The sequence below is a fragment of the Ascaphus truei genome, chromosome 8, assembly GCF_040206685.1.
Source record: "Ascaphus truei isolate aAscTru1 chromosome 8, aAscTru1.hap1, whole genome shotgun sequence".
NCBI classification, from domain to species: domain Eukaryota; kingdom Metazoa; phylum Chordata; class Amphibia; order Anura; family Ascaphidae; genus Ascaphus; species Ascaphus truei.
The window spans coordinates 67,258,510-67,281,597 of NC_134490.1; the positions used below are offsets into that span (position 1 = coordinate 67,258,510).

General features: G+C 39.3%; 1 protein-coding gene across 8 annotated transcripts in view; it reads right to left on the reverse strand.

Annotated features, from left to right (window-relative positions):
* Nucleotides 1–23,088, reverse strand: part of BTRC (beta-transducin repeat containing E3 ubiquitin protein ligase) — a 153,716-nt gene that overhangs the window by 20,448 nt on the left and 110,180 nt on the right. For all 8 annotated transcript variants that reach the window (XR_012803585.1, XM_075612441.1, XM_075612440.1 and 5 more), the window contains 5 exons: nt 18,340–18,571; nt 13,099–13,285; nt 5,629–5,725; nt 4,840–4,977; nt 2,427–2,545 (listed from right to left, as the gene is read on the reverse strand). Coding sequence is in view for 7 of the 8 variants with exons in the window: in XM_075612441.1 (XP_075468556.1) it covers nt 2,427–2,545; nt 4,840–4,977; nt 5,629–5,725; nt 13,099–13,285; nt 18,340–18,571 (773 nt within the window). In the remaining variant the exon portion in view is untranslated. The remainder of the gene's footprint in view (nt 1–2,426; nt 2,546–4,839; nt 4,978–5,628; nt 5,726–13,098; nt 13,286–18,339; nt 18,572–23,088) is intronic.

A 23,088-nucleotide genomic window follows, 5' to 3' on the forward strand; every position in this document is an offset into this window, starting at 1 on the left:
ACATTTACCGAAACATATATATATATTATATTATTTTTTTCTATAAAAGCTTATAGCTTTTGTGTCATTTATTTTATACTTACTAGGAGTATAGATATTATATCCAAAGATGGAGTTGCTTATGATGGAAAAGTGGTTAATGCTTACCATGCAAACTAGCCATTTTCCCAACAATAACAATTGAAAATCAATTTAATCTAAAATAATGTTTTTATAGTAAGTTACAGCTTTACCATAAGAGGTAAAATCCTTACTTGTGTTTCCACATGAAATGTAATTATTTTCTAAAAGAAATTTGAGTCTAAACAGTACTGGCCCTGTAATTAAGGGGCTTATTCTATATGTGCCGAGATGGCTGATCTGGCCAACATTTCCAACTCAAGTCAATGGGGATTTGCGGCTGAAAATGGCCCAAACAGCCACTCTGGCGAATATACAATATGCCCGTCAAGACATTAGCCCGTGAAGCAGAAGATATTGGGCCAACCACTGTACAGAATCTGTATACAAAGGCAAACGGGCAAAGAGGGTCTATGTATTAATAATAATAATAGCATGTTCTTGTATAGCGCTGCTAGTTTTACGTAGCGCTTTACAGAGACATTTTGCAGGCACAAGTCCCTGCCCCGTGGAGCTTACAATCTATGTTTTTGGTGCCTGAGGCACAGGGAGATAAAGTGACTTGCCCAAGGTCACAAGGAGCTGACACCGGGAATTGAACAAGGCTCAAACTCTCAGTGCCAGTCGGTGTCTTTACTCACTGAGCCACTCCCTCTCCCTAAAGCAAAGGTGGAGCAATTCTGGGGCAAAATAACGACCCCAGATGTATAAAAAAAAATAAAAAAAAACATTATTGCAATGGGACTTTTGCTTTGATACTGTATATAATGATGCAGCTAATTTTCCCCAGTATTGCTCCACTTTTGCCTTGATATATATGCCTCTCTGTATTCCATATTTATTTTGTAGTAGGCAACATTATCGTGGCAAGTAATTGTAAGTCCCTGTGTAAGCGACACATTTGCTTCAAGTGGACATCGTTTTTTGTTCCTCAATTTCACACAAACTTGTGGATCTTACGTTGGATACTTTAGTCTTGGAGTATTGTAGAAGTCACTGGCAGAGACGATGCCGTTAGTTCTGATGTACTTCGGCAGTAAGAAATAGAAGCAAAAACCAAACTATAAAAGTTCACAGTGTTCTAGAATTCAACTGGAACTTATGCATGGTAACATTTGAAGGTAGAAAAAAAGGTCACATAAAAAAAGAAATAAAAACAATTTATCTTCCCTTATGGCCTTGTTCCAAATGTTCAACTTGTCTCCCTTTTGTCCTAAAACATCATTTGCAACTACAAACTCAGAATGACAATCCCTTAAAAACGTGGACTTTTCATGGTTTGAAAAAACATCTCGATGAATCAAACCGGGAATATGACATTCTTATAATAGTCAGTCCCCTATTTTCTCAAACTGGCTCTGGATAACATCTACTAAAAAAATAAAAAATGTATCGACAACAAGCCAAAGCATTTTTAGGAAAACCAGGAACAAAGGCTCTCGTCCTCATGCCTTGATCATGGTCATTTACATTTTCAGCGGAGATGAAAAGTCTCATGCTGCAACTTCAATAATCCTATAGCTACAAACGACAGGGAGACTAGCGGAGCCTCTTCCAGATTACTGCTTTTTATTGCAAGGGCTTTCATCTATTTAAACTGATTGTAAAAGGCTAAGGAGAGGAACGTAAAAGACTAATTACTAAAAAGACATCACGCTGCCCAGCGAAGGTTTTGGAAGTGTATACCAAGGGCAGACTAAAACAAAACAAGTATATTTAAAACAACCAATTACTTTACTACCAAAGTACTTTAGGTGAAACAGATTTCTGGAGGCGATTACATAGCCACAGGAGCACAAAAATTTATGTAAATGTTTCAAATTTACATTTTACTCTAGAAGAGTGGGAAATAATGGTAAAGCTTGCACATTTGTATGACAAGTTATTATTCTAATTACGGCTATAATGGTATCAGCCTTAATATTTTATATATAGCTATCCATATCCACAGCTCTTTACAGTAGGAGCATATCAATTATTTAAAATACGGTAAACCAGGGGTGGGCAGCTCCAGCCCAACAGGTCAGGTTTTCAGGATATCCCTGCTTCAGCACAGGTGGCTCAATCAGTGGCTTAGTCAAAGACTGAGCTACTTTGAGCCACCTGTGCTGAAGCAGGGATATCCTGAAACACTTACTTAAATGTAGCTCTGGAGGACTGGAGTTGGCCACCCCTGCAGTAAACGGACCAAAGCAGTGAACATCAGCATGCAATCAAGCACAACACTATACTGAGAATAGGTAGTGATCATGAATTCATCAATACAAATACATTTTCTGAAGAGATGCATCTTAAAATAGGAGTACCTGACGGTAGAGTCAGACGAGCCTGTAATGATTACTCTCTCGTCGTACTGTAGGCATAGAACTGAACCGGTGTGCCCGGTCAGTACTCGCTTACACTCTAATGTATTCTTATCCCAGATCTAGATTTTAAAGAAACATTGTTTTATTAACGTAAACATTCCCTAAAGAGGTCTAAAGCACAGGGAACAGGTTTGGTAATTTTTTAAACAAATTAAAATGAGCTTTTTCTTCCTGATACCCCTACTTGGTGAAAGTAGGCATGCTTTACATTTTGTAGAAATATTGGGGGAAAAAAACAATTGTAGCATCCTAACTAAACCACTATGTATTGTACCAAAATATTGAACTGAGCTTTCCATAGGTCAGACGCAGCCTGTATATTTGAGTGGTCCAGTGTATATAGATTAATGGGTGCTCCAATAGTCCCGGAAATATATTCAATAAATCTCCATCAAAATATCATGGAATAATGGCTTTTTTCTTTTAAGGAGTGGGTATACTACTAGGTGAGTGACAATAGTTTCAACTTTCTTAAGCCTCCCGAGGGTAACAGAAAAATTATGTTCTCCCTTCGCTGCACCTCATTGGAGACAATATATATATAATAAAAGTCCAAAGAACTCACCAAAGTTTGTAGTAAATCTTGTCATCAATCTTCAAGGGTCTTCATTATATCTTACCCACTCCTAGAGCCAAATAAATTCCTTGAAGGCGTGTCCAGCGGCAGGTAAGGATCAACACAGCAGAAAAAAGCAAAAAATGCATAAAGCAGCACACTGCCCAGAGAGATAGGGAAACAGGTGGTATAAAAATTAAAAATGTATTGCCAAACCAACATTACAAAAAAGGAGGTGTGAACCCTCCTACGCGTTTCACACAAACGTGCTTTATCAAGGAGTAACTCGTGAAACGCATAGGAGGGTTCACACCTCCTTTTTTGTAAATTTGGTTTGGCAATACATTTTTCATTTTTATACCACCTGTTTCCCAATCTCTCTGGGCAGTGCGCTGCTTTATGCATTTTTTGCATTTTTTTCTGCTGTGTATATTTGAGTGGCTATTGCACATTTTTCTTTTAATGATTCTTTGCGTTGCAAAGGTGTTACATGGGCAAGTCCCCTCGTTTCATTTCAAGTGGGGTTTACAACATACAATACCCAATAGTCGTGCCTACAAAATTCTACGTACGGCACTGTGTACACAGTCAGCACTATTCAAGAAAAAAACTATATTATTTACAAAACATATTGTAAGCATCCTGTATAGCAGGGCTCCTCAACTGGTGACCCACAGGATGTGGCCCTCGAACATTCTGCACCTGCTTATTTCATAGTACAGTTCCAAAGTGCAGGGAAACAGTCTCAGGCGAGGAGAATCCGGCTTGTGCAGCCAACACAACATAGACAAAATCTTCAAAGTGCGGGTCTCCTCTAGGACAGAGATACAAAGCAGAGCCCTACTCACAAGTTCATAATGAAATTCTCCATTTAATGTGTCAGTGGAAAGAACTGTGGAAATGATACTGTTTCAGGTCCTGATGAAAGGTCCATGTGGGACCTGAAACGTTGTCTTTCCACTGTTCTTGGTTTCTACAGATGGTCGACACGCTTGCGAAATGTTGACATATAATAATTTCGAAGTCTTTAAATGTATCTGAAATGATGTCGCAATAATCTTGTGTCTCTTCTATTCCTAAATCTTTTCTGATCTGGCTCCTTTGGAGAACTAGAGGAAGAGCCTTGCTGTATAGTACAGTATTAGACCATGCACTTTCCTTTAACAGTAACAGGAATCTTTTATATGAAGCTAGGGAAGGAGAGACTTAAGTTCCATGTTAATTAAATTAAAGATTTTCATGCCTGCACAAAATACTGTTAAGAGGCTGATTATGTACTAAGTAAAGCAGTTACCATAACACCCTCCTACTGTCTCTCTAAGTTCTCCATAATTACCATGTAGATTGTAAGCTCTTCGGGGCAGGGACTCCCTTTCCTATTGTTACGGTCATGTCTGAAGCACTTATTCCCATTATGTGTTGTATTATTATGTCACATGTATTACTGCTGTGAAGAGCTATATAAATAAAGACATACATACATACATACATTTAAAGATTTGCCTGGACTCTTGGTGTCATAGGATTTCTTGTGGCACCTATTGTAATATATAATAAATATGTTTCTGGGCACAATGCTGATTAGGAACAGTCAAACACAAATCTGCTAAATCATATTACTGGATTTGTAAAATAGACTCATCAGCCCATATGACACCTAAGATATCTTCTGAGTGCTGCAGGAGAATATGGCTGCATTCAAATAAATAGGACTACATTTTTCTCCAGCAGTAGTGAAATGGTGATACAGCATAGTGGGTAGAAGGGCTATGACTACTTTTGGTTTCCAAAACTCACCTTGATAGTGTTGTCTCTGAGACCGCTCACTATCTTCTCATCATCATATTGTAAACAGTAAACCCCTTTGCTAGTTTCACTCCGGCAGTGGACTCTTTGCAAGCTGTGTCTTCCACAACGCCAGTTGGACTCTATTGTCTGCCATGAGAAGTGGAAGATTAAAAAACACTTTAGGAAAATTAATAGGCTGTATGCACAAAAATGGACAGGTTGCTATAAGCGGGACTGTAACAAAATCTTCTATAATCTACCCACTTATTTACTGTTGAATAGGCTCATCTCTCCTGTGATGCTCAACTCCAGTCTTCAAGACCCCCCAACAGGTCAGGCATTAAGGATATCCCAGCTTCAGCAGAGGTGGCTCAGGCTTTGACTGAGCCACTGATTGAGCCACCTGAGCTGAAGCTGGGATATCCTTAAAGCCTGACCTGTTGGGGGGTCTTGAGGACTAGAGTTGTGCACCACTGATCGAATACATTATAGAGCATTGTGGTTTTTTTTGTTTTTTTTTTAATCTATTGCACTTTGTTTAGTCATTCATTTGTGTTCTTATATATTAATCTCCACAAAACATAATGGTGACAAAAAAATAAAATTGTGTTCGTTGTTTTCATTTTACCTTATAAGCTTCATTGAAATCATTTCCTTGTTTTAGTAATCTTGAATTTCCATTGCATCAATTAATGCTCTGATTTTTGGGGCAGAAACCATCAAACAGATGGGATCCATCAACTCTTCTGCGTTTCCTTTCTTTTAACTGAAATAGAGTATTTTGTTAGTTGCGCTTACCTCTAAGTCTTGAATAATTTTTGGATAAAGTGCCCTGTAGAAGGAATTTGGTGGCATTTTTCCATCTGGAGGCTTGTTTTTAAATAGATACTGACCCCTGAAAGAATGTTAATAAAGAAAAATTACATATGCAACAACAATGATGTACTGTTTAAAGTTTATACCCAAGTAGATATATTTTAGTTTAAACACTGTAAATATATAAATTTGTAAAACAAATGATAAATATGATTTTGCTTTCTATATCTGCAGTCTTATTTTTATTAGATTTTTAGAAGGTCGTAGTGGTACAGAAACTAAAATTGGAGGGGAAGAGGGGGTACAGAATGAGGAAGCCAGGAGAATAAGGGTAATCCATTTACATACATATTACATTGCAGAGTTATATAACACTCTAAAATTACTCCAGGCTGTAGAGGTTATGCTTTAGCGCTTCCCCGAGGTCCGCGGTTTCTTTTGTTACTTAGGATCTGAGAAGACAATTTACTGTATATTTTATGTCTTGGAAAAGGCTTTTAGTCTAAGGCATCCAGTATCTCGGTTGTTTGAGTCAATTTATTTCTTCAAACAGGTATGTTTCATTGAACTGAATTTCTAACATCGAGAGAAATTAAGATTTAATTAACTATTGGGGTATGTCTCTGTGAGTTGATAGGCAGACCCCTCCCTTAATTGTTATTCAATTGCATGTGATCCGAGTACTTAAGACAGAATATCTTGGCTGAATCCCATCTTAAAATGTAGCATCAAAAGTGTGTGGCAGAGTTAATTTTGGAGTTGAAATTGGAGGTGGAGATTGGAGGAAGATCGGGACTCGGCACAACAACTTTGCAACTGTGAGAACTTTACTTTTGATACGCTGTGATTCTTTGTACTCTTTCTATCCACCAGTACCTAGGAAGTCTCTCCTCATGCATCTAACTATGACCTCCGTGTTGCTTTTTCTGGTTACTGTTTCCTCACTCCTTTGTGAATGTCTCTGTTCTCTCCAACTTCCCCACTCCCCACTGCACTATTATTTATACACCTATCTTCCATCAATTTCTTTACTCCTCAATAAAAAAACACCCACAAAATCCTCTATTCACACCCTTTATCTACTCCTTCCTGCTGCTGGGGATCTCCCCTAATCCTGAACCAAGACATACACACCTGATTTTACCCATGCCTCTCTGCCACCTCTTCCCCTGTAAATTGTGTTAACCCTCTCATTTTAATACTGACTAACCTTAAAACTCACCCCACAAAGCATTCCAATAGCCTGCACTCATGGCTATTCACCCACACTCAGCCACTCCTACCACCCATTGTGGCCAAGCACTGCCATCTACAGCACTTATTCCCTCACCGGCTATCTCTGTAAGTTCCCTATCAAACCTCTTAGATTGTAAGCTCTTCGGGGCAGGGATTTCCTTTCCAATTGTCTGATTTTGCTGCACTTATTGTATTATTATAATTCCCTGTACTGTATTCTTTGTGAAGCGCGGAGTACACTTTTGGCGCTATATAAATAAAGACATACAATACAATATCTGTTCATATTAGATCAAAAAATCGGGTTGTTTTGCACCATTTGTTTGTTTTTTACGATCAATACTGCAGTCATATTTTGAAGAAAACGCCGAACCCCCAAATGAAATGAACAGACAACTGTATCCTTTTTTTTCATAGGTTAAAAAACAAAAGGAAAAAAAACTATAAATTAGGGAGAAAATTTGGAATTGTACTGGATAAATGCCATCTAAGCTAAATGTGTAGTTCTGGTTGCTGTGTGCGCGACTATTAGTTTTGCAAAAGAAAGCTCAAAGAACAGGACACATCCATAAAATACCAGTAGACACTGAGAATTTAAAACTGCTATTCTCTTTTGCTATAGGCTCCAATGACAGAACATGCTATGGAAAGACGCACACCACTCTCATTGACATCATCCATCAAGTCTTTATTCATTCCCTAGCTAATTTGAGAAATTAAGACATGACACTAAAATGCTTACAAACATAGTTATTGATATTACTCTCAGAACAAACATAGGAAGGGAGTCATGTCCTGCCATGGAGGTCTACAGGAAGACAGAATAGCGTTAAGTACATTTTCTGTTTCCTTGGTGTCTTCCCATGGCAGCAATACCAAATGTTACTCGAGAGGATTGCTTGTGTAGGTTTATACTTTCATAAACTGTATTTGATGTACAGTGGCGAGACAAATTTGTGAACCCCAATGATAATTACGGAAATGCCATAGTTTTTCAACAGTGAGGAAACTCACATCCTGGCCCATGAGAAAGGAATTTAACCCCAACAATGCCTGCTCCTTACCAGGACTTATAGTGTTAGGGCCAGAGAGCATATAGCACATGGCTACACACTCTCCCTGGTGAAATTCCTTACGGCCCCGCATGAGGTACATAAATTTAGATACCATCAATGTGAATGTGCTCACAAGTGATTCTTTATTGGCTATATGCCAACGGTGGAGGTTTTTTGTCACCCTTTTCACCCACCATAACTTAAATAATAATTATATATATATGTACACGTCATAAATGCATCTATTTCTGGATAAACATTATCAGTAACATAAAGCAGTAAAGAATAATAAGGGAGAGAAAAGGAAACAGAACTCAGCTGTCACCGTTATATCACTGTCGCTTGCAAAACTTTTCCTCCCCAGATGTTAATGTATTCTGTAATACCTTATAGAAGTATTCTAAGAGGACTGTTGCTGCTCTGCAAATGTCCTTATTGATAAGGTATTTTAATGCAGCCAGTAATCCATCTGGCAATTATGGGCCAATCAAACAAATCGGTAACCCGAATGCTTGAATACGTTGCAGGCATCACTTAAATAACAAATCCCAGTTATGCAATGTTGCTTCCTTCACATTCTTCGGATGTGGGAAAGATGGCAGAATAATTATCTCCTGATTTAAATGAAAACGAGATACCACCACTTTGGGGGGGAAATGGTTTGCGGTTCTAAATATGAATTGGCCTTGAGAAAATTGTAAGTAAGGTTTTTCTTTGCATGACAACGATTGGACATCTCCAACTCTCCTGGTTGACAGAAGACCTACCAGGAACGCCCCTTTATAGGCGAGTAAACTCAACAAGCAAGAATTCAAGGGTTCAAAGGGAGATTCCGGTCAAATTTTAAATACTAATGGCAGATATTTTATTTAAATCTTGACCATATTCTATCCATTGCCTCCATTAAATCTATAGACTACGAGATGTATTGCTAGCAAAGCCCATTCAAAATGATCTAGCAAAGCTCTTAAGTTGAGAGTTCTTATCTTATGCAGCCCTTTTTCAATTCGTGATTGAAGAAACTACATGAAAGTTCAATTTTTTGGGTTATTTTTGCAAAATGAAAAAAAAAAAATACTGTATTCCATATCTATACAATAACTTAATGATAGAAGATTTTCTTGACTTCAGTAATATATCAACTACTGTACTTTCACAGATTTTTAAAAAAATTTTTAGGAGAACGTCTAGATTATCCAGACATTATATATTTTTCTATATTTAATAACAAAACTCTTGAGTACTCTAGTCAGGCAGGCTAAAGTAATGGTTGGTTTGTAGAAAGATCCTAATTCTTTTGTAGGGCTAAATCTATTTTTTTCTTCACTTGATCTTTGAAGGCTGATCCAACTTCTATAGGAATGGTGGTCCTCCTGGACACTCCGGCAACCGTTGCCTTTCAGTGTATCTATTGTCAACTCTACCACCTCTGTTGAGCTATCCCGTTGTACCTCACGGCTCAGTTTTGGGGTATCTTTTTTTCCCCCACATACCCTATGGTGATTTTCGCATTCATTTGGCTTCATGCATCATCTATATGTAGATGATACACAACTGTATCCATTCGCATCAAATCTCACATCAGCAGTACAGTCCCAGATCTCACATTGTCTCATAACTATCACATCCTGGATGGCAGCCAGACACCTTAAACTCAATGGGGCAGATTCACTAAGATCTTATGTGGGGTATCACACCCTGATTAGACATTAACTGCCATTCAAGTCAATGGACCTTAGTAAATCCTGGCAAATATGTAAAAGGCTGAGCTCCTAATAATCCCACCTAAATCAAGCCCCACTGTGCCCTTTTCTATTTTCAGTAACACTACAATCCATCAGGTTCCCAAATCAGTTGTTTAGGGGTCATATTTGACTCTTCTCTGTCATTCATGAGTCTTTTTCATGCTTGGGAGCTACTTCCAGGCATCAGGGTTGCCAACGTCACACGCGCACTAATAGCTTGGAATGCATCCCCACCACCAGCTTATCACCTGACCGCCTGCAGCAGAATAGTCATGGCGGTGGGAAGTGGTCTGCCAGGCTGTCCTGAGAACCTATCAGGGCACAGCTGCTGGTAACTGCCTGTGGATTGTGGATCTCCCTCTACTGCCTCCAGCTGAAGGGGAGGAAGAAGGACCAGGTAAGTCAACATAGAGAGGCTACCCTAGCTGGAACCACTACCTATTATAGACAAAGACTGGAGGTAAAAGAGGTTTCTTGTACGATATTCTCTCTGCCTCAATCATGGTGATGGTCCCTACCAATGAGAGGAAGGGGCATTTCTCCATAACATGTGCTGCCATAGGAAGACACCCAGCAATTATTATTAATGCTGGTATTCCACAACTATTTCTTACTAAATTTGTGACATTGTGTGATGCCACATAATATCACTCAAGATACATGCAATAAGCCCAAAATAATATTTTCGCATAAATTGATTGATTAAATAGTAAATTTTTTCAACTTGCACAACTTCCTCTGATTTCTGCTTTCATCAACTAAGGGGCACATTTCTATACAGTCTGCAGCTGTCAATAGCATTGCGATCAGTCAAAAACTCCCATTAAAGTCCAAAGGTGTTTTCCGGCCAATCACAGCTCCATACTTTATAGAAGCAGCCCCTAAGTGTCGCAAAAATTGTAGAAGTTGCCACAAAAATAGCTTTGTAAATAAACTGTAAAATATATATATATATATATAGGGCACTGTCACTAACAATATAATGCTGAAGTTCCCTCATAGCCCCTATGATTCTGTAGTTGAAACAGTTTATAAGTGGCTACTTGCTTTTGTATACAAATGACTTATCTAACACTAATCTAAGATTTTGGTGCACTGCTTCATGAAACACAATTACCAATTTGCTATAAGTAAAAAGACCAGCTCTGAGTCATACAAAATGGAGATGAATAGTTTTCAGCTCAGCACTGTTATTGGAAGTACTTTAATATACAGTATGTCAAGCCTTAAAAAAAGAAAATAAATGATACTGTTCTTGATATAGTAAACTCATTTTACATAATCTCTTTACATCTATTAAAACAACTAAATCTGCGCCCTGCCAACTGAACCTGTGGGTAAGTGAAACCCCAGTGATTAACGGGGTGCATTGTACATGTGCCTCATGTTTACTCTGCATATTGATGAATATGAAATAAAAATACAATATTCATTATTCAGTGGGAGAGTTTACATGTGGTACTGCCGTCAGCTGAATGCAATGCATTGTTAGATAGTCCTAACTCATAATCTCCCCCCAGTCCCAAATTTACTGATGCTATCTAGGGTAGAGAAAAGGTTCAGTTGTTAAAGATGATGATCTGAAGTATTAAATTAGATGGGAAATACAAATGTACCCCTTAAAGTGCTGGAAAGGGCTACAAGTGCAAAAGTGGTGAACGCCCTTGTACTATGAAAATGTTAACAGGTGTTTGTCATCTAATACAGGGGTGGCCAACTCCCGTCTTCAAGGCCCACCAACAGGTCAGGTTTTAAGCATATCCCTGCTTCAGCAAAGTTGGCTCAGTGATTGTGACAGCAGGGTTATCCTTAATACCTGGCCTATTGGTGTCCCTTGAGGACTGCAGTTGGTAACTCCTGATCTAATGTAATACCATACGCCATCCAACATTTTCTCCAAAATATTATGCCTAACATTTGTGAACATTATAACGTTTGAATACTATGCTACTTTTGTCATAAAATTACAGTTGGAACGATAAAATCAAAGCAAAAGGTTAGTATCAAATATTAATTTGATACTCTGTATACAAAAACTTACTACCCACACTGAAAGAAAATGTATTTTGCATATGTGACTACTCTTGCATGTCCAGCTTTGTCAACCAAATGCACATCGAAAGGTGTATGTTGATCGCCTGTCAAAATATAAATGCTACTAATCAATTGTTGGTGTATCAAACATTTAAAATAATAATTAAAAGAATACTGCATTTGCCTCTGAAGGATAGCTAATAAAAATGAAATGAGCTGTGAACACGTACATCACATACTAAATATGGAGCTTGAGTCTCTACTAAAAAGGAAGGCTTTACATAAGAACACCAAGAAAAATTCTATGCTAATTTCATCATGCATATTTACATAGGATATTCTGAAAACCTGACTGCTTTGTGGCTTCTGGAGACAGGTAATCGGGCTCAATGGGCTAATAAGACAGGAAAGAAGCAGTTTAATGCTGGCAGATTCAGTGGTAGCTGCTACTCTGCTACTATATTTCTGAAAGCACCTGTTAACACTCCAACTGGACATTAACATATTAGTGTCTGCCTATGAACGCCATTATGTTATCTCAGGGTTGTTTCCTAAAAAAGTAGAAGTACATGACATGGGGTTGTCATCAGTGTTAAAAACTGTAGCTGTGATACACAGATGCTATAAAGAGACAAAGAGACACACCTAGGGGTGCTATAAGACCAACAATCCTAGTACTGAAAGGCAATGTGTTGTGGGTGATCTTCAGCGGTTGGTATAAGCTGAGCTGCTAAACCTCTCATCGTGTGTGTGATTAAGGTGCATTTCACTGTGACAACATTTTGACTTAGCAGGTATATAGGGAGAATGAAGTTTGTCTTGTTTCTGATGGCCCAAGCATGTAAGGGGTTCATTTTTGTCTCTTAGTAAAAATGTCTATTGTTGCTGTAATTATGCTTACATAGTCTGAAACTTCCAGTATATAGTTTATTGTGAGTTTGAGACAGCTTACTTACTCTTTTTCCTGGGAATACGCGATCACAGGAGAAGTAACTAACTGCCAGGCACCCGAACAAGAGGTATGGGGGTTCCCCTGGTAAAACCATGTGTGTGGAATCCGGACTGCTAACCCGGTCTGCAGCTCAGTATTTCAATAAACAATATTTGTAGTACACAATATTGGCGTGTCCATGTGTGTACTTGTGGGTGATCTCGACAATCCGAACAAGCATTTCTATCAGTACATTTTGAAAGAGTATTTACGGTCAACACATTTTGCGTAGTCAACAGGATAAGCAACCTGTCAGTACATTTGGCGTAGTCGGCAGGATAAGCAACCCCTATAACACAAGGTTATTTCGACAAATATGAAGCACCACTGAATATTCAGCATTAAAACCTACTGTATGATGAAAATAAAAAAGCTTACAAAACTTGCTTACCACCCTCTTCTCTCTGCCAGCCCTCGCCAAAGAGAGTCTGTCCTGACCATCCTCTCAATGAGTTTCTTCCACAACATGCCATCTGATGTTACTCGGTACCACTCCTTGCATACCAGCTCTGCAGAGCACAATGATCTGGCATCTAGGTATGAAAGAATATTCTCTGCTATATGATCAAGTCCACGCGCTGTGTGAAAAGAAAAAATCATTGCTGAGAGTTATGGAGAGGAAAGATATTCAGAGGTTTCCTAGTGAAACGTTAAAAAAAGCAGAATTAATGGATATTGAGGCATTAGCCAGAAAAAAACCCTAAAACATAAGGCAGATTTATTTAACCATGCTAAGTCATAACATAGCTAATGGCAGATTCAAGTGAAGACATTGTATTGTTTGGTAAATATGGGTATAACACTGCTACAGTAAATGGATAAAAACATAACCTGCACTTCGAGTTCAGCATAACATCAGGAAGTATAGTACAGTAACAGTTAATAGACAATACTGTAAAGGAACATCTATTATGGCAAACTTGTTAGAAGAAAATAGGTCTTTAAAATAAATTCAAAATAGCTTTAACACAGATCACAAAGCCGTGCAATTAGTCTTCGTGAATAGAAGCGATATACAAGGGGTTTTCAGTATTCTTACAGGGACATGCAAGAAACGAACTCCAGATGAAGGGGCAGTCGAACAACATGATTAACAGCCCAGTGGATGTATTACTGGATATACATTTAAATGCAGTAGGGGGTTCTTTATACACTCTTTAGAATAGATGAGCTTTGCTATTAAAATTCGCAACCACCCACTCAAGCCTAATCTACGCTGAAGTCTCAATGGAATAGATGCCTATAAAACAGGATAGTTGCACTAATAACCTCGGCGTGAGGCTGTTCAGCAGTGAGTGAAATAATAAAAGGCAGGAGGTTATTTCTGTACAGGTCACATTTTAGTTGCATGATCAGTATATTCTGCCTTTCCTCTGAGGGGAGTTAAAAGAATATAAGAGCTACTGTACTATCAAACTCCCCTTCTTCAAACCATTACAGTGATCCTTTAACATTCCTCACACAGCAGTGAATAGAGCGGGCGCCAGTCACATACTCACATTTAAACACAGGGAGGGTATGCATCATCTGATTCTGATAAATGTTCTATGAAATAGCACACAGACCTTCCTTAATCAATTTAAAAATCTAAACATGAGCTATACACACACACATAAATTATTTAGATACAGCAATGCTTGAAATAGTTTCCTTTTTTTAAACAATTGAAACGCGAGTTATGCAAGAGTTTAACCCTCAAATGCAGTATTGTAAAATACAGCTTAAACAAAATGTAACAGTCTCACAGCTGCAACCACTAAGGCAAGTTACCTTAGATCAGGGGTGCACAAACTGGGGGCGCGCCCGTGAGATTTTCTGGGGAGGAGGAGGTGCGGTGCTTACAGAGGCCCCGCGCTCTTCCCCACATTTAAATTAAATGCCAGGGGAGTGCGCAAGGCCTCTGTTACTCTCTCTTACTTTCTCTCCGTCGATACGTCGCCATGACAACGTGGGGTCAAATGGCAGCGCGTTGCCATGGCAACTCGATGTCACATGACATTGTGACGTCATATGACGCCACCCATGTCAGAGAGCAGTTAAGGAGGGGGGAGCCAGCAAGGGGGGAGAGCAGACAGGGGGGTGCAAACAAAAAAAGTTTGCGCACCCCTGCCTTTGATAGTATTTCAGGCATCCCTCGATCGGAATAGGACATTTGGTCAGGACCGTCTCAATGTGACCAAGTTGCCACCGGCGTTTAGCCACTGGGGGACACTTCGCCAGAGCCGCTGGACACTCAGAACCATAGGTTGAAAAAATATAGCGTTGTGTATACCTTATTATAAGGAACAGACTGGTTCTCTGGTATACTAATCTCTAGAATATTTTCAGGACATAGCTTCTGCATATGTGACAGCCTATCTGTATGCCAATAGCACTTCAGTAATTTAAATTATTTTTGTGCTCTGTCTCCCATTTTGGGATTTTTTTTCAACATATGGTTCTTTATTCTTAAATTGCATTATTTAGGTTTTTTTGGTATGTCTCGGAGCACTTGTTTCTTTACAGGGAAAAAGGGAAATACCTAGATTTAACTGATTCTAGGGACGGGTCTGAAGAAGGGGGTAGGAGCCCCGAAACATTGCCCCCCTTATTACCCTGTTTTTCCTCTACCCCCTTCCCCTTTTTTCCCTGTCTACTTCATAGTGTCTCCTGTGTTGATTATATTGTTCACACCACTCTTGTATATGATTTGATTACTGTGAGCTACTTAGTTCTTTGAGTTATATTATTGGGCTTTGCTATTTTTTGCATTTCTTGTTATGATAATTAGTTTACAATATTATCCATGTATATTTATGTGTATGTTTGTTCTACGTAATGTCGATTATACTGTAAATATTACGTTTTTCTGACAAACATTGTTGCCATCGTATCTCTAGTAGAGTGCTGGTAACTCCCCTCATGTTATGTATTGTAAATTTGGAGGAAATTAGGGTTCCTCTTTGTTCCCGTGCACCACTTTCCATTTTTTATCTTTCAGTATGTTTCATTTGTAGATGCTGCTAAAAACTATATACACTTTGAACCTCACACAGCGATCACCACATCTCCCAGCACCACCACCTCACACGGTGATCACCCCATCTCCCTGCACCACCACCTCACACGGTGATCACCCCATCTCCCTGCACCACCACCTCACATGGTGATCACCCCATCTCCATGCACCACCACCTCACACAGTGAACACCACATCTCCCTGCATCACCACCACCTCCAACGCTGATCACCACATCTCCCTGCACCACCACCACCTCCAACGCTGATCACCACATCTCCCTGCACCACCACCATCTCACACGATGATGACCACATCTCTCTGCACCGCCACCAAGTGACACAGTGATCATCCCATCTCCCTGCACCACCTCACATGGTGATCACCACATCTCCCTGCACCACAACCTCACATGGCGATAACCACATCTCCCTGTAGCACCATCTCACACGATGATGACCACATCTCCCTGCACCGCCACCAAGTGACACGGTGATCATCCCATCTCCCTGCACCACCTCACATGGTGATCACCACATCTCCCTGCACCACAACCTCACATGGTGATAACCACATCTCCCTGTAGCGCCACCACGTCACATGGTGATGAACATATCTCCCTGCACCACCAACTCACACAGTGATCACCACATCTCCCCATATCACCACCTCACACAGTGATAACCCCATCTCCCTGCACCACCACCTCACATGGTGATCACCACATCTCCCCACATCACCACCTCACACAGTGATCACCACATCTCCCTGCACCACCACTTCCAACGGTGATCACCACATCACCCTGCACCACCATCTCACACGATGATGACCACATCTCCCTGCACCCCCACCACCTCATACAATGATAACCTGCACCGCCACCACCTCACACGGTGATCACCACCTCTCCCTGCACCACCACCTCACATGGTGATAACATCTTCCCGTATCACCACCACCTGACACGGTGATCACCACATCTCCCTGCACCACCACCACCTCACACGGTGATCACCACAGTTTCTGGTAAGTACAACATTTTTATTTTGCTACTTATTTTGATCATTATTATTATGTTATCATAAAATTATCGTTTTTCTAATTAAATATATGCTTAAAAGTGTGATTTTATTATGTCTTGGGTCCAAAATGTTTTTCGCAGGAACGCATCTCCAATTATATAATGGAAGGCAATGGGAAAATGGGGTTCGATATACAGAATTTCGGTTTATGGACAACTTTCAGGTACATATCTGTTGCGTATATTGAGGGATTGCTGTACTATATGTCTATTTGTAATCAGTGGTTGAAGTGTGATGGTAATATCATGTGCTGAGTACCCCTATTTTTGTTTTACAACCCTAGAGTACCAGTACATTATGACTTGCTCACTTACTGGATTAGTATTTTGGAAGTCTGGTGACCACCTTCTAAACTCCCCACCTACCAACTCCCAGGTGGCCTTTTAACAGCAAGGTATAAGACAGTTATGTTTGCAGGTCAGAGTCCTCCTCCGTGAAAATGAAAGAGAAGAGGAGGAATTCAGATCAGAGATGGTACAACATTAATGAAATTATAAATTAGGACTGCTCTGATCTGGGGTTTCCTTGACATGGTGGACAAGCTTGGCATATTTTGTCCAACATATATGGAACTAAAACCCCAATTTAAATGAAATATTACTGTAGAAACAGTTAAAGATGTGGAGCCTTTTATGCATCACAATGTAATCAATAAGATAGGGTTAATAATTTATGAAATGTTGTATTTAAGTAAATTTAACTGTCCATTAATCGTGTTTTTTTGCCTTTAGCTTTTTGGTCACACCTCAACGGCACTCCAGAACATTGTAGAAATAAAAAACTGCTAGTATTGTTCGTAATGAGTGAGCTTACCGTAATAAATTAAACTGGATTAGCACTTCTAATTCTACTTTCTAATAAAAGAAACGTTGATTCATTTTGGGAGGCCTATTTCCATTCTGTATTTTAAGCATAAAAAATTGTATTCTTTTAAAATATGGTCAAAAGAGCTGTTCCTCAATGTTTAATATATTCCATTTTTTTTAAAAAAAAGCGCAGACCACTACTTTCTATGCCACTATATTGATAAATAAAACCACATCCCCTCTTACTTAAATCCAGCCTTTTACAGTAAGCTTGCTCTGCTCTATCCATATGGAGACCACTAACCCACTAGCCACCTGCAGTGTGTGTCCATATTCTATGTCCTTGTACATTTGGAGATAAAGGTTGTCTGCGTAGGTATGGAAATTGTCTTTATGATGAATTGTGTTCCCATAATTTATGGGGTGCACTGCAGTTTTGCTTAAATAAGTGGATTTCTTTCTTTGTAATCTTTTTGAAGCACAGCACCTTTATACCCCCTTTTTCTGCAGTGGAGGATTATCGCAGTGGGATTCCAATGGTAACTCTGGACATTAGTTACAGATTTGTGGGGTGTGTGGTTTACTGTAGCTTCGTGAAACATAGAACGTGCAGTGTGTATATGAAACTTGCTAACATTCTCAGAGCAATAAGTGGATTCATACAGTATCATACGCAGCCCTTTGCTTTATTTAGATTCCCATGTACGCATACGATAACTATGTCTGCAATTCACACACAGTACCTGGAAGTGCAGTGATAAAATCCCTTTGTAGCATTGGTTTCAGGTATGTATTTATATGTCCATGCTGGTAGTGGCACATCCGGGATATCAGATGTTCAACAAACCCCACTTGATCACACTCCGACCACCGTTCAAAAAACTTGACGCATAGCTCTTTCTCTTTCTCATAGTTTGCAGACAGCTTTCTCTGCTTGGGCACGATCATGCTGGAAGTGCCATTGGCAAGTTTTGTCTGTGGAAAAAGGATAAACAAAAGATAAATAAAGAAAAAAACTAAAAGTACATGACACACAGCTCTGACACACATAAATTGTGGAAATACATCTGCTACACAACAGGGGAAAGGGATTCAGACATATAAATTGGCTGGCTGAGAGTATCCATTTGCTACTGTCATGCTGCAAACAGTCACACATCCTTGCAAGTAACTCTTGGACGACATTACAATCCATGCTGGAGCTGTACATAAAATACTAGAGACTGGTAAATGGGAAACCAGTGGCACTTTAATGAACTCAAATGAATTTCCTGTTCTTTCAAAGTGAGGGTTGCCAACAATTATTTCATATATTTCTATGAATACTGCTAAGTGGAAGGCTGTTTAAATGCACAATGTACTATAACACTGTGATTTGCATGTTTATAAGTAATAGTAACATGACTAACAAATATATATTTCTTCAGTATTGGAATCCCAACATTACAAACACATGGGTTAATTTAATTGAGGACAAGGTAAACCCCACTTTACGAAAAAAATTATTACAAATGGTGTTTAGGTGAAATGTATCTTACGGTTGTGCACGCAATCTTTCATGACCTAGTCTGAACAATAAACATGCATTTAAACGCATGCCCTTACTCTTTCACCTACATACAGCTATGCAAAATTGTACTAAATGCACTATATGGGGATATCATGAACCCTTCTAACCCCTAAACTAAAATTTTTCCTTGGTAAAAATAAAGAAACACACGTTTGCCAAGTTTCCCTGGTGATTTCAAGCAATACCTACAGATTTCTGGAAACGTTGTGCTATTATCAAAAGGATTGTCCCGTTGTGATCAGGAAGAAAGCAATATTTACTTAAAGCAGTAGTGTCAGCATCTTGTCCTGTACTAGGTACAGGTCTAAACGAATGGCCCAATTGGAAGACACCCAAAGCATGTCACTGACATTGAAACAAATAATTATTCAAACTACAGGGTAACTAGGAGGACCTGACTATTTGATGAACCCACTTTGCAGATGTCATCTGTGAAAGTAAGAAAACACGGGGGAAGTACAATATCGAACAAGCAGCTCAGGTTGTTGCTATTAGAGTTTACATGCTCATGAAGAGTATTCCAGACCATTGACATTTGAAGTTAATTGCATTGGCTTTGCGCTGTTAAAGGTTTATGGGGTAGAGTCAGCCATTCGGACTGCGTCCGAAAAAGCAGAAGGCGGAAGAAGCAGCAGCCGCAACCATACAGCAGTTTTATGGAAATAGAGGGAAGTCTCATGGAAATGCATTTAAATAGCTTCCATGTGGAAGTAGTCTTCAAAACTGCCCACTTGAACCACGCGCTCTGAAAGACCTACACTGCTGTAACGCTGCATTAAAACCACAGGATTTATGATTAACTTTGATAACTTTATTTCATATAGCACTCTTCTCCCAATGGGACTCAAAGCTCATCACAATTACAGTATAGTGCACAGAACGCAGCACATAGGAATGTTACAGACACAGTCCCTGCCCAGATGAGCTTACAATCTATTTTTTTGGTGCCTGCGGCACAGGGAGATAAAGTGACTTAAAGCAAAAAGAAGAGAAACCCGTAAGTGCTGCCCACTCAAGGGGAATATGGATAATGATAAGATCATAAAAATTTAACTTTTAATGCATAGTGTAAATAAAATAGGTAGACATGTCAAGTGAACATATATACAACAAACGTGTGTTGTAACCATTTCGTGTAATTAAAGAAAGACAGCTATTTTTTTATTATTTAAATGTAATAGTTTAAATCAAATCCTAATGATTGTGAGAAAAAGTGGCTAATTGCCACAGAGTAAGGAGTGATTTGAACACATCAAAGAACATATGCACAGATAAAGTGACTTGCCCAAGGTCACAAGGAGTGGACATGAGGAATTTAACCAGGTTCCCGGGCTTCAAACTCAGTGTCATTGTTTACTGTCAGTGTCTTTACTCACTGAGCCGCTCCTTCTTCCACTGTGGTATGTGGTATACAGCTAAAACATTTATTTCTCTTTAAGGATCAGTTCATGTTTTATTTCATAATAAACATTAGTATTTTAGTCCAAAAATACATCAAAGCTGTTTTTTCTGCACTTGTGGCTAAAAAACACCAAGCAGCGCTACAGGCTCGACGTTGAAAGTGATCAACGCTGTGCTCCTCCACAACGCTCAGAATCCAAAAACTCGTGGCATTCAACCTCAACGCCCACATTGGCACCCTGATACTGTGGCAATTGAAGCGAATAATGTGTGTTTAATGTTAAAAAAAAGCGAATGTGGAGATAAATATTTTTGTCTAAATTTACAAATGCTTTGATTTGTTTTTAGTCGCGATATTTAAAAGTTTTAAATAAAATTATTGGGGCAGGCGGGTTTGAAGCAGGGCATGAGATTTTTATGTTTATGAAAAGGGGGCATGGTGAAAAAAGGTTGAGAAACACTGTCCTATGCACTTATACAGCAGTCACTTCAGCAACTTTTATGGAAACCATATGCAGTTCAAAAACACTTGTCCAATATGTATCACAATGCATTGAGCCATAAAGCTGATCAATTGCACTACACCTTTAGTTTATTATATTAACATTATTCAAACTTGGGTACCAAATGCTGTGAAATAGGATTTATAAAGAATTCATTGCAGCTTCATTATATAAGATTTCTTTCTCCTTTTGCTTAGGAACATATAGTATACTTACATAAAGAAGGCAGCATGACAAATTCAATGCTTGGATAATTTAGTGAACAACTAGTTTAAAGCAGCAGTCCAAGATGCCGAAAAAAAAAAAAAAAATCCCTTTAATATGGGCATCAATACCACACGAGGATAATTAATGAGCTAAATTACCAATCGATCGGCAAAGATTCGGCTCGGGGTTCACTAAATACATTAAAATGTCACTGACATTTTTTTTTTAAATGCTACAAGTATTTTCTCATAGTACAGAACTGATTTATTAAAAACAACACACGTAGGATATTGCTTGGTTTGCAGCTTTAAGAATTTTAGCCAATAGTATTATTTTGCTATTTTTTTTGGTTCCACACAACCTTTTGGTTCCACACAAACAAGGCACTTTTGACTTCTAAACGTTCTCCGCCACTTGTTTTTTGTCTTCTCTTGGCTTTGTTTTTTCTTTTTTTCTATGTGACCTAGCACTTTTGATGTCTTTCAGTCTTACTTGAACAGTCCTTTCAAACTGTACATACTGTAATGTGAAACGCGTCAACGCGTTTGTTCAACTGACAAATTACTTCTGTAAATAAATCTTAATGACAGTCGTATGACAGGTATACTGTACAAATCTAAAAATGTATTATTTTTTAAATACACTTGCTCTCATTCATGCCTCACTGCCATCTCCTCCCATGCAAATTGTGTCAACCTTTTCATTTAATACTTACTACCATTAAAACTCGCCCCACAAATCAAGCATCCCAATAGCCTGCACTCATGGCTATTGTCCCACACCCAGTCACTCCTACCACCCATTGTGGCCAAGCACAGCCATCTACAGCACTTATTCCCTCACCTGTTGTATCTGTAAGTTCCCCTCAAACCTTAGATTGTAAGCTCCCCAGGGCAGGGATTTCCTTTCCTATTGTCTGATTTTGTTGCACTTATTGTATTATTATTCCCTGTACTGTATTCTTTGTTAAGCGCAGAGTACACTTTTGGCGCCATATAAATAAAGACATACAATACAATACAAACGAGAGGGGTAGGCAATATTTAACTGTTAAAGCAGGTCACGGAGTTCCGGGGCTCTGTGAAATGCTTCAGAGAGTTTTAGTGATGATACCAATCTAGGATGTTAATGACAGTATGTTAGAGAATAGATTTAACGAGCTAACTTTCAATTACAGATACAGTAGCTGATGTAGCAAATTAGAGCTTACAGTATGCAAACATTAGGTACACACTACTCACAATACGAGTGCATAGGTCCTCAAAGTTTGTGTTTTGTTAAGGATCTCCCACGTTTTACAGACTGCTGATATAACAAACAGGTTTCTCAAGATATCAAGTTAGGCATGACAAAATATAACATTATCATTAGTGATGTACCTGGAAGTTACCCGGTACCCGGCCATATTTAAGCTTCCCGGAAATTACCTGGAACCGGCCCAGGGCTCTAGAACCTGGTGCTGGGTATTTACGACCTGGGCTGCTCCCTCGGTCCTCCTTCTGGAGAATGGAAGTAGCAGAGCAGCAGAGGAGAAATACCTGCAGCCGGCACTTGAAGGAGAACAGGACCATCTGAACAGAGCAGGAGCGGCACAGGAAGAAGGCTAGGGAGGAGCTGCGTTGTAGCAATGTCAGACAGCGGAAGTCAGAAGACTTTCTGGGTCAGACTGCTGGGGTGTGCTCCTCCCCTGCTATCCTCCTGTGTCACTCCTGCTCTGTTCACATGGTCCTCTTCTCCCACTGCCACCGGCTGCTGAACACTGCAGGATGCGGTCCTCCTCTCCCTCCGCCACTGCCGGCTGCAGGTACTTC